We start from the raw sequence: 15721 nt of genomic DNA, 5'->3' as shown, positions 1-15721 counted from the left end.
TCTACACCTGTATTTTCAGTCATCTTGTATTTTTACTGGAAAATATGCCACAGATACTGAGGTGACTATCAACATTGGGTATATGGTGACTTTGAGTGACAGCGATACAAACTTACCATGTAACACGGGGCGCTGGCCAGCCAGCCACTGTACAATGAAATTTGACATTTTGCTTTTCCCAGATAGTGTGAGAACGAGGTTCGATAACAAACTCGGGAGGATGTAAAAGTTTATCTTGATTCAACTTTTTGTGAAATGCCTGAGTATCTTCTAGCTGGAAAAAGAAACATCTCATTGTAACCTTCATTACTTACGAGTGCAAAACATTAAAACACAAAATTGTTTTTGAATTTTTAAAAAGCAATTTTCAATCTAAAATCCAGATACGAACACTTAACATCTCACTTGAACACACACACACACACAAAAAAAAATTATATTCAAGAGTTTCTCCTTCTAAAATAACTAGATTTGGGTTAACTACATTTTCCCCACAAAATGATTCTAAATAAAATAATGTTCCACATTTAAATTTGGGTTTTGGTATACATAGTGAAAGGTGAATAAGTCTGAAACTCAGATGTCTTCTGAACTCCTTCTCTAATGCAAGGTAGTGTAAGCCTAGAGCATCTCTGACAGATCTGCTCTCATAACTTTCCTGCTGATGAATCTTCCATTCTCCTTAGGTAACCATTTCACCTGACTATCCTCAGACCTAGAAAAAAATTATCAATATACTACAACTCTTGCTTCGTTCAAACCATTATCAACATTCCAACAGTTTCCAGTACAATCAAATAATTGTCTCCTATGTTTTAATGACAATAATTTTGTTACTACATTCTAGTGCGGCATTTGTTTTTATGCAAGAGTCCTGATTTTAACTGACAATAATTTTGTGACCTATTAGAATCACAGAATTGCTCAGGCTGGAAAGGGCCTTCAAGATCATCAAGTCCAACCACAGCCTAACCATACTACCCTAACTCTAACAACCCACCACTAAATCATGTCCCCGAACACCACATCCAAATGGTTTTTAAACACGTTCAGGGATGGTGACTCAATCACCTCCCTGGGGAGCCTGTTCCAGGGCTTAACAACCCTTTCTGGAAAGAAGTTTTTCCTGATATCCAACCTAAACCTCTCCTGGCACAACTTGAGGCCATTTCCCCTTGTCCTGTCACCTGTCACCAATGAGAAGAGACCAACTCCGCTCTCACTGCAATCACCTTTCAGGTATTTGACGAGAGCAATGAGGTCACCCCTCGGTCTCTTCTTCCCCAGACTAAACAGCCCCAATTCCTTTAGTCTCTCCTCGTAGGGCATGTTCTCCAAGCCCTTCACAAGCCTTGTTGCCCTTCTTTGGACCTGCTCCAGCACCTCAATGTCCTTTCTGTACTGAGGTGCCCAAAACTGAACACAGTACTCCAGATGGGGCCTCACCAATGCTGACTACAGGGGCAGGATGACTTCCCTAGTCCTGCTCACCACACCATTCCTGATCCAAGCCAGGATGCCATTGGCCTTCTTGGCCACCTGGGCACACTTCTGGCTCATATTCGGCTGACTGTCCGTCAGCACACCAAGGTCCCTTTTTGTCAGGGAGCTTCCCAGCTACTCCTTCCCAAGCCTGTAGGGTTGCCTGGGGTTGTTGTGACCTAAGTGCAGAACCCAACACTTGGCCCTACTGAAACTCAAACGGTTTACCTTGGCCCATTGATCCAGTCTATCCAGGTCCCGCTGTAGTGCCTTCCTGTCCTCTGGCAGATCAGTACTCCCTCCCAACTTGGTGTCCTCTTCAAACTTACTGAGGGTGCACTCAATCCCCTCATCAAGACCATTGATAAAGATGTTGAATAGAAGAGGCCCCAGCACAGAGCCCTGGGGGACACAGCTCGTGACCAGCCGCCAACTGGATTTAACTCCACTGACCACAACTCTCTGGGCCTGGCCATCCAGCCTGTGTTTCATCCAGCAGAGCGTATGCCCATCCAAACCATAGGCAGCCAGCTTCTCCATGAGGATGCTGTGGGGGACAGTGCCAAAGGCCTTACTGAAGTCCAGGTAGACCACATCGACAGCCTTACCTTCATCCACTAAGCGGGTCACCTTGTCATAGAACGAAATCAGGTTTGTCAAACAGGATCTACCATTCATAAACCCATGCTGACTGGACCTGATCCCCTGGTTGACCTTTAACTGATCCATGGTGTCTCCTGAGATTATCTGTTCCATAACCTTCTCTGGCACCGAGGTGAGACTGATAGGTCTTGTAGCTACCAGGATCATCTTTCCAGCCCTTCTTGAAGATGGGAGTCACATTTGCTAGTCTCCAGTCAACCAGGACATTCCCTGTCAGCCAGGACTGTCGAAAGATGATGGAGAGCGGCCTGGCAACCACATCCGCCAAATCCCTCAGCACTCTAGGGTGCAATCCATCTGGCCCCATGGACTTGTGAGTGTCCAGCTTTCGGAGCAGGTCCAAAACCATCTTGTGGATTGTACATGGCCTATTCTGTTCCCCATCCCCATCTGCCAGCTCAAGGGGCTGTGTGCCCAGGGCGCAACTAGTCTTACTATTAAAGACTGAGGTGAAGAAAGTATTAAGGTCTATTATAACTCCCAAACCCTTCAGTATATGTACCTGACCAGGCATTCCCCTCTTGCTTACTCTTTTCCTTCTGTGTGTAGTAATTTCTATTTGTTACATTTGACCTTCACTGTTTCTCAGTTTTTCAAGACGATTTTGCATTTTTAACCTTCAAAATGTTTACAGCCTTTCCAACCTCGCATCATGAGGATATTTTAGGAGCATATCGCCAATTCTTCTGCATAGAACATTAATAAATTAGCTAAACAAAGTGTATTTTTATTTAATATATTTTCCCACTCTGGCCATAACGTATTCATAACTACCATCTGAATATTATTTTTTAACAGCTTATGCAAAAATATCAAAGCTACCTAAAATTAGAGATTCAGTTCCAGATGCTGACAATTGCCTCTCTTATTTGCACACTGTAATTAAAACACTGTAATAAACACTTCCGACAAGATTGTCCCCAGACCATAAAATGTCAGGAATTATCCCATCACCTTCTTACTGGCAAGTACTGTCTAGAAACAGCTTTGTGGTTCAGGTGGGGGATGCTGTGCCACTCACATAGGCATCAGCATAGCAAAAAGAGTATTCCCCTGTTGCATTCTGCCTCCCTCTCTTCCAACATTGCTACAGAGTTCCTGATGCCTGATTCTTACCACCTGACACCAAGATAACAAGAGTTGAAGTCACTGAAAATACTTGCACTGAAAATACTTTGGGCATTACTAACATAATTGCTATTGCCCTTAGTATAAATGAGGGCTGTGATGTGAGAGGCGCTTTACAAACACCAAATAAAGAAGACCCACACTGAGTACAGCCTAGGTGTTCATTTCTATTCCTTTACCGTTTTCTTCAGGGCCACGCGCTCTGCAGACTCCCGTATCGCTACTTTCCTTGATTTTTTCTCATGATGTTCCTCTTCAGAAACAGACTTGGCCACCTTGCTGACACTAACTCCTTCACCGGTCGCAAAAAGGTTCCTTCTGGCAACGTAGGCAGCACTCTCTTTAATTCTTTCTTCTTCTGTGTCTGTGATCCCACTGGTGCTTACTTCACTGAAAGAAGGTTTAAAAAGCAGAATCCCATTGGAAAATGCAGAGAATGTATTCCACTTATATTTTCTGTTGTCAGTCAACTACAGTGGATATAAAAATGCCAATGGCCTTTCATAACATATTTCTGCCTTAGGGATCATTAATTTTGTAACAGCCCGAAGGTATTCAAAGCAGAACCATGGAAGGGCACGGAAGAATGACAGCATATTCACTCACTCTTTGGAGTCATGACCATTTTCAATGCCTCTCTGTACAAACATGCCACACAAATTTTCCACTTAACAGTTATTATCTCCATTGCTTTCTTAACAGCTTAGAGCTTTGACTTCCCTCATGTGTACAAACTCTGCCTTTCTGCGTTTCAGGCTACTTCAGTGATCCTTAAACGTATCAATGAGATGATTCTGTTCACACAGGCACATCAGCTCTTCCCAGAAATCTGAGCTGCAGAGATATGACAGAAATTTCTAAAGACAATTTTGAAAACTTGGTTTGATGCATATGAATGTAGTTATCTATATTCAATTTCAGTGAATGGGTGGCATTTTGTTTCAAAGGCAAACTGACATTATTTCCTCCTTGATAACAGCAATTAATTAAGATCTCAGCAACTTCACAGTATCGACCTCAAGGAATAAAACATCTTCTGGGAGCTGATGAATCCTCTAATACAACACTCGGCCTAGTTGTCTGCAGTAATGGTCCCTAGAGGCTTTTGATCAACAGCATTAAATATTTAGTTCTGCTAAGCATTTTTTTCTTGTTATAATATTCCCAGATCAAAGAGAAACATGTTCCCTGCAATGATGCCTTCATCAGAAGCAGCAGTCAGTACCATTTAAGAATTGATTCTGCAGCCACATCTCAGGGGTTTCAACAGAAAATACTTTTTGAACAGAAATAAGATCAAACTCCAAATGACACACACAAATTATTATTTAAGGAGTATCTACCATCTGCAGTTCTTTGGCTTAGACTTAGTGGCTGCAAAGAGTCCCACAATCCATATCAAGTATTTTTAGCACCTATGGCATTACATCAAGTGTTACTATTGGGAATAATGGCTAAAGCTATGTGTTTCAGAAAAATACATATGAATTGAATAACCTGAGTGAGGAATTTTTCTTTTTAAACAGCAGAATCTGATGGTCTGAAAGAGAATGAAATCGCAGAAAGGGTGACACAGTGCTGAAGGTCATCCAGCAGCACAGACAACAGTGCCAATGAACACACGTAGAGCTGACCTTTATAAATAACTATTCCTTGTAAAAGCTATCTGCCCATGGGAAGCCACATGCCCATTTCACAAGGGAATTTGGGAATGACATATAACATGCGCATGATTCAGCTGCTATCTTCCAAACAAAAATAAATATCTGACAGGAATGTGGCATGCAACTTCCACAGCCTTGGCATGTGCTTATGGACATGATGCCAACAGAAAAAAAGCCTAAAACAAGTATCCCAAACATTTCATGCCCTGCTGAGTTGGCATCACATGCCTTTTTTGTATTTTTAAAGTAATAGCAAAAAAAATCTATTTGGGTCACTTCAGTGGCACAAAATCACAGACAACTTCGAGTTGCCATGTGCAAAAAGTGAGACTGATGCCAACAGTAGTGAGATGATGAATAGTACGGTGTAAGAATCTGTTGCTATCTTTTAACGCAGTATCAGCAGGTATCGCACCAACACAAGTCAATGAAACCACACGCTATCACACTGAATTAGATATTATTGTATTCATTGTACAAAAAAAAAGTGAAATAGGAAAAGAAAGGTTGTGATTTACTAAGATCACAGGAGCCTGTATAAAATCTAAGATCATCATCCAGGAGTACAGACATCAGTCAGAATTTCCAGCTATTGACCAACGCTATAAATTTTACTTTTGTAGACTGCGGACAAAATAAAAAGGGAGCATATTAATGTTTGAGAGCATGGGAGACGGATGGAAAAAGCTGAGTAAAGCATATAGGTAGTGAGAAGCCTTGAAAATGCATTGCTGCAAGCTTTGTGTGAGACATATGTATGTATTTCTATCACAGAATATATAGCTGAAACTCCAGAGAAATACTTTAAAAATGCAACAGTGTGCACTTCTGAACATTGGTGGGAACAAAGAGAAGTGAATCTGACATGGAAACATAAAGGACAAGTAAAAAATTATTCCAGGATAGTTGAAAAGAATGAATAAAAACCAGAACTGCTGGCCTCATCACAAAAGCAGGATGCTCAGAAGGCAAAAGCAGTAACGCCTCCCCCTGACAAAGTGGAACTCAGCATCACACAAAAACACAAGTCTGGCCACAAAGCAGGAGTGACATTGTGCCCTGAGTGCTGACCAAGGAGCAGGTATGGGGCACCAACTCCCAGAAACAGTGTAGAAGCATCACATGAAAAACATGCATGGCAGAAGAAAGACAAGTTGGAGAAAGGCTTCTGTTCAACTGCAGGTGGGCAAGAAACTTTTCTCCTGGCCTCAGATCAGAAATCCTTTTTCCATACCCCACCCTGGTGTGGATCAATCTAAATGAATGGCCAGACCTGATCTGTCACAGACTCCTAACAGAATCGTTATGCTATATCCCAAAAAGGACAAGGGAGCCTCCTTGCTCGTGTTAGTTCTGACTTCCACACAAAGTTCACATTCAGCTTTACTGAGGACACTGCTGCAGTAAAACATATTACGTCAGTAGCAGCCATGCAATAAATATCACCGACACGTGAGATCAGCATGAATCATTATAAGGGATTTGAGAAACTACTTGGTTTCATCCCAGGTTTTCCCTCTGCCAGGACAACACATGAGCACGTTGTTTCATTGTTAATATGATTGGTGTGTGGTAGGGGACATTGGATTACAAGCCTATAAACCTCCTGAACAAGCTAAATAACATGGACAACATGCTCATCCAGTTCCCAGTAAGTGGAGTTATAATTATATCAATTTCATAGGAAGTGTCCCTGGTGATATGTTTGAAACAAAGTCCAGACACCTGGATCCATTTGTCCTAGTTCTGGGTGCCCCATGACTGACTTTCTGCCAGTTAGTTAACATATCTTCATCTTTTTAACACCCACGTGAAGTGTAAACAACTGCTTCAAGATCCAGGAAAGGGGAAAAAAAAAAAAAAAGGATTTGTTATTTTAGAATTCATAAATAAAATATCAGAAGTTGTCAAAAAAAGAAAAAATGCACATACCGTCCTGTGAATATTGGTACTGAATAGTCTATGGCTTCATTCTCTTTGTCCTCAGATACCAAATTCTGTTTTGCTCTCTTTGCTTTGGGGCTCATTTTATAGGATTGATCTTCAATCATTAAATTGGAATCTTTCAGTCTGAAATAAAGATGATACTGTTAAATTCAGAAAAAAAAAGCTGTTAAGAAACATTCTAACATAATATTAAAGTACTATTCATTTTTGTTGTCATTTGAAAAGCAAGAAAATACTGTCTTCAATAACAAAATTGTGAAACACAAAACCAAATAAACTTTTTACAAACAAACCATTACAGATACAACACTGATGTTCCTTCATATTAAATCTAAATACAGAGAATAAGCAACATACCTGGTGGCAATGCACATTTAATTGCTTGGTTTGAGACTGGAGAGTTGATAAACGTAGTTTTAGTTCCTAAGACCACAAAGCAATTCCGAAGATTGTATCTGAACTGATGACTTCTACTTTCCTAAAACGCACAGCTCTCAAATTGTCTGGTCTCCAACAAAAATATTGTTGGTAGACAAATACATCCAAAGTAATGATGCTTTTTGGACTCTTCAGAGAAATTATAGGGCAGATTACGGGGCTCAGAAATTGGTGTTTCCATTCCTGGTGCTCTCTCACCCAAGTCCATAGAAAACAGAGAGCTGAGTGAAGTAATGCCATTTAACACAGCACAGGTAGATGGGGAATGAGTGAGTGGGAAGAACAAAAAGCAAAGCAAAGGAGACTTCCACTCCCCACCATCAGGGGAGGACATCTGGGCAGTGAAAAGCATATTCAAGGCAGTCCTATTTGGTTAAAATTGGATTAAGAGCACTCCAAATACCTTCCTCCTTCTCTCCAAATACAACGCAGAATCCTTAACTCCCAGATTTATGTGTTAAAGCTGCAGTATCCTCATGAGCTGCCAGCCTTTTATAAATCTCTGAATTGCCTATTCATCTCTATCTCAGCATTACCAAGAAAATCACATGTGACTTTTGAACTGGAGGTTTGGCAATGATGCGGTACAACCTGACAGCCAACCAGAAATGCACGGAGACAACTCTTTGTCAAGTAAATGGTGAGAAAAAGCAAATGTGACGTTTAATTAGTTTTTGTAAATGAACTGCAATCTGTAAGGAGCATCTGTCCTTTACTTAGCAGTTGACTTTTATTTTTGTCCTAATTTAAAATGGGTTAAACTGGGAATTGTGACTCAGCCATCAGATTGCCTTGGGGCTGAAGCTTTCAGGAGGCCACTTAGCTCCTTGGTTTGTTTCTAGACTGCATAAGATCGTTGTGTTTTGGACTTCAGTTTAAAAGTCAAGAAGTTTCTATTTTCATAAAAGTAGATAAAATGTTATGAAAATGTCATAGAATATCCCAAGTTGGAAGGGACTCATAAGGATCGTCAAATCCGGCTCTGTGTTTTGAGAACTGTTAAATCCAAACCTACTTGTTGTTCCCAAAACAGTGTTTGGGAGCAAGTTCAGATTAATTTTCAGTTTGGGTCCAGATTCTGCACCTATATAGTGAATTAACAGGCAGCATACATAGCAAGTCCTATCACACCCTGCCAGGCCTTCACTGATGTTTTCTTTACATGTTTTCCTCATATCTTTCACTTGTAGCTCTCTAAAATTATTCAAGGAGAGAATAAATTGCTCTTGACTGTTTCTTTTTTCTTAATCAAACACTGCAAGTGGCTGAATCTGAATGCCTCACTTCCATATTTCTATGCCTTCCACAGCCGGCATTGATGAAAATGTTCCCTAAGTCCTTCAGACTGATGTCAGGCATCTCCATCACAGACTGAAAAACTGGGATAGAATTAGGTCTTTATCCTATTCTTATGAGGAATAGGATAAAAATACCACACACGCACAGCTGATTCTCACTCACTGCAGTTTTCTAAGCTATGTGTCTGTGGATCAAGGCACCTTTTGCTGTAGCCACCTGATTATTTTGGCTGGCACAATGAACACACACCTGGCGCGTATGTGCTGGTAACCAGAAAAGAACTCTCCTAGACAGGTTCCCCTCTCTTGTTCTTCAGTTCAAAGGCGCAGCTGCAGTAGGTGTCTTTGTGCTGTCTTCTAAGAGCAAGGGCTGCCCATAGGTACTTTGCTGGGACACGGAACACTTGCCTATCATAGCCACAGGTGCCATCTGTGAGCTGAACAGATCCGTGTAGGGCCTCCAGACATCTGCTTGACTCAGGCTTTCTGACACAACAGTGAACAATTTACTGCAGTCCTCTGCTCTTACAAAAACACAACCTGGACTAAGCAGTATCCCTGTGAGAAGCATTATACTCAACAATGACAAGGGTGCTTTTAGACCAATTCTCTACTCGTTTAAAGCTGATTTTCTCAAGAGTTTAAATAGAGAAATACATCCCTGGAGAAATCTTTCTGGTTTCAAGCAAAGACATGGAGACATTCTGAGCAAGCAGCTGCATCACTGCTATAGCAATAGGCTTACAGCTCATTTATACACGTAAAACAGGTTCAAAAGAAAGTGCCATTTAAGTTTATGACACTATAATGTATTTTGTACTTAATTGTTGCTCTGTGCGAAGAATACTGGGGAAGAAAAGCATGTTCCTTGTTCATTCTCTGCATATCTTTACTGTATACATTCTTACATGCCCCCATTTGTCTCCTTCCCGAGACAAGAGCCCCAGCCCCTTACCTTCTCTAAGCAGAGGGTAACCTCCTTCTACCCCTCTTGTCAATCTCCCATCATTTCCTAGTTTCAGACTTTACTTTTTGGGGCAGGATAATAGCAACTGCACTCAGTATTTCAGCTATGAGAATACCTTGGATTAAGGCACTGACAGAGCATGCTTCCTGCTTTGTTCTCATTTGTTCCCACAGCTGTTCCTGGTCTTCTGATGGCTTTGCATCCACACCAAAGCACCCAGCTGGTGCTTTCAGGAGTAACCAGAATAACTCCAAAACCTTTCTTAGATTTGGAGTGCATAAACCAAAGCTGAGAAGAATAAATTCGAAGTGGAAGAAAATATTCCTCCTTTCCAAACCTTCCTATCATTTGCATCTATTCAGGGTGAGCTACATGGATGAGAGCAGAAATGAATATTCAGATGGACTCTGCATGTGAAAACAAATTGGTCATTACTGCTATCATGAGGTGTATTCCCATGTTTTTCTTTTTTGTTATTATTGTTTCTTCCTGTGCAATACAAAACCAGACCCCGTCTACAACCATTTTTTAGGTAGCCTAAGGGAGGACTCTGCATTCTTGAACTGGTTTCTGAAATCTTGCCCTTTATTTTAAAGTGTTCCAACCTTTTATCTGATATGTGGAACAGAATCTCCCCAGAGGAGAAGGAGCAGTCTATCAGTGCTCTCTGGTTTCACAGGGAGGAACAGTACCATGACCTTTTAACAGCTTTCACCCTCACTTGATCTACCCAGCTAGCACACGTGTACTTTTTCCAGGTCAGATGCTATCTGTGGTGCCTTATCGAGATTGATGACCCAAGCTTAGAGCCCTCCTTTCTTGATGGTTGCGGCATGTTAAAATATCAGCGCCAGCACTTCCTTCATTTCACAGTAGAGTCACTGAATGCATGGAATGAAAGGGGAGCTGGATGGTTATAAATGCTAAAGTACAGGTATCGTCCTGTAGAGATATTGAAAAACAGATAGATAGCCACTATTAGCATTCCCTGTAGCCCAGCAGAGCAACATTACTGTGCAGAGCCTGTGAGATTCCCCAGAAGAGGTTGTGTTTTGATGCCATATCCTCATATATATTCTCATTTATATCTTCTTCAAAATATAGTCAGACTTCAGCATGTATGCACTGCGCTTGTCCCTGTGCCTGAAGAGGCAGGTTTCCCATCCTGCACAAAGAAAGCCTGGGCCTGAGAAATATATCCTAGCAGTGCGTCACAGCACCCCTATTTTGCAGTTACTCCACCACAGCATGAAAAGGCATCTGTAAGCTCATCAACACTGCTAGAAAATCATTATCTTGTCCTTAGGATGCTTTTTTTAATGCCTCTCTCTCACTTTATTCTGCCAGCAGGAAGAGGTGCTGTTGGTATATACCATAGCTGTACCAGGGGAGCTCCACTAGCCGAGAGGCACTTCTCAGGTCCACCTCCTGCAGCTGCTTATTTTCTAGTATGTAATGTTTGAACTTATTCACTATGAGGAAGAGAGGGTGCATTGGCAAACCCAGGAGGAGAGAAAAAAAAATATATAAAAAATGCTTTTTCACAAGAAAGCTCTTTAAATCCAGCTTCTAAAGATAGGATGAGAAGCACGCTGTGGTGACTATACTCACTTTAAGTTGCTGACAGATTTGTCAAGGGCCCAACCAATATCGCTGGCAAAAATCATGCTGTTTCCTAACACGGATTCCACAACAAATGTTTTAAAGGGGAATTGTTTCCACATAGCAGGTTACATTAAAATGATTTCCGTGCTCGGCTGTGGTGTTTGAAAGCCTTCTCCTTAACCCTCACCTATAATAAACCGAAGGATGAGCAGTGCCAACAGGGAGGTCAAGTTCACAGTCTTCTCATGTTTCTTAAAGTGTAATATTTACTCAGCCCTCTCTTGCTCCTGGTTACGTTATTGCTCAGAACAGCATTACTATCTGGCACTGTAATTAATTGCAAGTCAGTAAGATGCCTCTCCTCTCTTTGCTTTGTTCACCTGAATTATGTCCCTGTCTTTTTTGCTATTTCTCCTGAACTACAAATCGATACAAATACCTGAGCCACACCGTTAACCTACACTTTCTCCCTGAGCAAGCCCATTTGGTGTCAGAAAGCTACTCCGTGACACAATTGTCTTCACTTGAAGCTGTCACCCAGGGAAAGTACACATGGAAAAGCAATGAAAGTTTGAGCAAAGGCAAAATACTGAGCTCACAAAAAAAAAAAAAAAAGGGAGAAAAGAAAGAAAAAATAATCAGAACCTCACAGCCCTGCAAGAGCAAGAGGAGCAGCACAGGGCTGGGGTGGCTCCAAGCTGGTGGAGAAGGTGAGGTGTGACGTGGCAACATTTGCTTGGTGAAGCTCAGTTTGTTTTACGAGCCCAGCATTTTACAGCTTTGGCAAATGGTAACCAGCAGAGCTGAAAACCTCCCTCCGCATTTGTTCTTAGCTTTGCCAGCTTTCATTTTTCTCCTCTTGCTTCTTCAAACTGTGGTGGTTTGAAGAAAGCTTGAAATGCAAGGAACAGACAGCCCATCTCATTTTTGTCTTCCTGAAGAAGCAAGCTGCAGCTCCTTCAGGCTGCCAGTGCTTTGGGCATGTTTTCCACTCAGATAACTGGGATTAAGGTCTTGTACGTTACTCAGCCCTGCATCCTTCACCACCGCTTCCCCATGATAAATTTCTCACATAGCACCAACTGCACGTCGGCTTCACCTCTTTATGGACATTCTTTTCTGTGAATGGTTATAGAAATGGATGAGACTCACATTTTGCAGGAGCAGTAAAGCTTAGCAGAAGCTAATTCCAATAAAAATAAGAGGTGGCTTGAATATAAGCTGAGTATTTGAACAGTCTATTTTCCTTTGGGGCTTAGAAAGGTTTATCCACAAAACTATACACCTACAAAACTACTATACATAAATCTAAATGTTAAATCAAATGATAGGCAATAATCAACAGTTATTTGAACAGTTTTATCTAGATTTGGATTTGTGTGTATTCAGGCTTCAAGTAACCACCAGAACTTTAGTTTGGATGCAGCACCTTGATTCAGAGCACTTCAACTTTTTGAAAATTGAAAGCATTTGAAGACTTTTTTTTCCTTCGTTATACCATTCCTTTTATAAGGATGAAATCAGAAAGTGATTTGCCCAGATTATTTTAGTAACACCTTTTGTCTCCACGTTATCCCTTGAAGTGTTTTGAGCTTTGAGGGGAAGACAGCATGAACTTGGGATGAATTACTTTAAATCAGCACCATTTGTACATCTTGAAAATTGCACCAAAATGGCCACCAAGAAGTTGCTTCAGAAACCAAATAAATACCAGAATTGAGGCCATATTAGCCATAAATTTATCTTAAATATTCCCATTCAGACCGACATTCTCCCATGTATTAAGTTTTGTGCAAAAGCAGTTTAAATTTGTAAGTCTAATATCCCAAGATCCTGTCTCTCACAGCAGCACTGAGTTTCCCATACCTCTGGTACAAGGACAGTATCACAGAGAGGCACTGCAGCTGAGACATTCTCATCTCTGGTTGCCAGGACAGCACATGAGATCTGTTGGCAACTTGTGTACTACAGAGCAGCTTGGAAGTAGCACCAAATATACTGTTTCAAAACAAAGGCTATTATGTCAGACAAAGCACCTAGGAAACCTAGAAATGTTCCAAGCTCTCTCTGAGTATAGCTTCAGTACATTAAACAATTAGAGTTCTTCTTGGCAAGAAGATTAGCGTTTCAGAATGAGAATCTAAAAAAACTCAGTCACTGAAGCATCTGTCAATGGGGCTTGGCAGATTTTATTTTTATTTTTTATAACTTCAGGTAATGTTTCCATGTATTGGAACATTCAAAGTTTTCTATGAGAATAGCAAAGCTTCGGGTTAGGGGTAGCAGCAACAAGTAGGCACAGCTGCATCACTGCAGTTTGGGATACTTTCCCCTACCTGACTCTCTCTAGGAACAAAACCCTCAGTCCCACCATCTCCAGTCTGCATCTCTTTATCAGCAGATTATAAATGAGTCTCTTGGTACTTCATAGAGTGGTGAATTATTTATACAGGTGAAATTGTTTCAACAGGAAACACTGGATATTGTCCAGCCCGAGACAGTCAAGTCATTCATCTGGGGTCTAACTGCCTGAAGTTCAATTTCCTGAACAAACTCTGGCAAATGGAATCTTGACCCTGAACTTCCTGAAAGACAAGTGAAGGCTGGAATCACAAGGCATTATTTACTGTGGTACAGGTAGTCTTTCCCTCAGCAGTTATGGCCAGAATTCATATTTATCCAAAATCCTTGGAGAATATTCTGTTTTCAAAATTCAAGTTCTCCAGTGAACAAGTCTCAACTGGTTCCACTAATGATCTCTAAATTTTATATTAATATAATGGAGAGCAGATGTTTTATCTATAATTTGTTGATTAGTTTCTTTATTGCTAACAGCTGCTCTAATCTTACTTTAATGCTCCCCTAACTTCTGAGATACATACATATAAAGTGAGGCTATGATATCTAAAATATTCTGCTAAAGTAATTGCTTGAGCATTATTTATGGCCTTAATTAAATAAAATAATGGCAGCTAAGCATCGCTGTTCTTCTAATGCAAAATAAACACTTTATAGTATTTGAAAATAGTATCTCTCAACCTATTTTCACTGTGAAAATTTCAATTTCTTGACTCAGCACAAAAATGAAAACACTATGCCAAGGCAGAAGTGTTTAATGATATATGAATGTGTCAGCTCAACTTATGCAAACAACCCCAAGTTCTTTTACTGCTTCATCATGGCCAAATAAGAGTCAGCCTCAACCCAAAAGTTCTCTCAGCACTGAATATTAGCTTCAGCTGTCTTAATATGGCAAAACAATTTTGGGGGCTTATGCCCACCCAGCTTAGAGAATTTGTCATCATTCAGCCATGTCAGCCTTGTCAGTCCTGTTTTCATGCTAATCCAAACATTACACGAGTTAGTCCAGCAAACAAAGCTGACCAGAGTTCTTACCAGTCCCAAAGCCAAAGGAAAACACTAAGTCTGGAAAATATATTAACCAGGTCACAGAGCTCATTTGTACTGAAGAACTTGAGAGTTTTGCCCTTCATACCAATGGATATGGTTGGGATACGGTTGCACATTTTTGCTTTAAAATACTGTTTCAAAGACAGATATACTTTTTCCTTACCCAAGACTGTAGGTCTCTGAGCCCAGGCGGTAGGCTGCAGCCAGCTTGTTGATTGATTCAGATCCATGACTATAGGCAGCAGAGCTCTTGCTGAGCGCTTCAGAGTCAAGACTGTAGGCAGCAGATCTCTTACTTTGTGCAGCAGCATGATCATAGGCTGTAGATCCATAGCTGTAGGCTGTTGACTCAAGATTGTGGACTGAAGAGCCATGGCTATATGCTGCTGAAGACTCAAGGCTGAAGTCTGCTGCAGAAGCATGGCGATAGGCTGCAGAACCCCTGGCATAAGCTGTAGATCCTTGAGCATAGACAGCAGATTTGCTCTTTGATTCCTTTTGGTACTGGCTTACAGTTGACTGCAGAGCTTTGTGGCGATACGAACGGTCATAATGGTCATGGTGTCTTTGATAGAAAGGTAAAGACATCATGAATGCCTTCTAATTTTGTTTTCCCTGTGCTTTTCTGAATGTAAATGTAACAGGACAGTCTGAAAAAGATAAAAAAAAAGACTAATGTCAAAGAAACTTCTGATACAGCATGCAAATAGTGCAGAACTTAATACAAACTAACAAGATCTTCAATCTTTAAGCATTAAAAGTAATAAATTTAAGGTTATCATTTTTGATGCTTCTTAAGATTAGTTCATATCTAAGTTTCAAGAAGGTCATGTGTCATTCAACACAAGCAGAAAACCTTGTACTATGGCGTCTGCTCACTTGTAACGGTCTCCTTGTTCTTACCGCAAATTATTGAAGTTTTACATGTTTAACTTCTCCAGTCCACTCCACTTATGAAATTTTGTGTTCAACTTCTTCAGAAGGACTGAAAATATTTTTGTTAAATTAAGAAAAAGAGAGTAAATTAACGAATGATTTAAAATGGTATGAGATTGCTGGAAAACTATTTGATACATTATAAACTGAAATAAAAAATATATAGACATTTCATTCATTTT

At 40.6% G+C, this 15721-nt stretch overlaps 1 protein-coding gene across 3 annotated transcripts in view; it reads right to left on the bottom strand.

Annotated features, from left to right (window-relative positions):
• MYOM1 (myomesin 1) overlaps positions 1-15246 on the bottom strand; it is a 67700-nt gene extending 52454 nt beyond the window's left edge. For 2 of the 3 annotated variants that reach the window (XM_021388584.1, XM_021388586.1), the window contains exons 1-4: positions 14767-15246; positions 6870-7007; positions 3453-3663; positions 117-274 (exon numbers count right to left, since the gene is read on the bottom strand). In XM_021388584.1, coding sequence (XP_021244259.1) covers positions 117-274; positions 3453-3663; positions 6870-7007; positions 14767-15194 — 935 coding nt within the window. In that variant the 5' untranslated portion in view covers positions 15195-15246. Of the gene's footprint in view, positions 1-116; positions 275-3452; positions 3664-6869; positions 7008-9575; positions 9735-14766 lie in introns of those variants that run through there. The other variant, XM_021388585.1, reaches the window with a different exon arrangement.

Source organism: Numida meleagris, chromosome 2 (genome assembly GCF_002078875.1).
Source record: "Numida meleagris isolate 19003 breed g44 Domestic line chromosome 2, NumMel1.0, whole genome shotgun sequence".
NCBI lineage: Eukaryota > Metazoa > Chordata > Aves > Galliformes > Numididae > Numida > Numida meleagris.
Note: the sequence above shows the minus strand (reverse complement) of the source record. Positions and strands in the feature narration are given on the sequence as shown.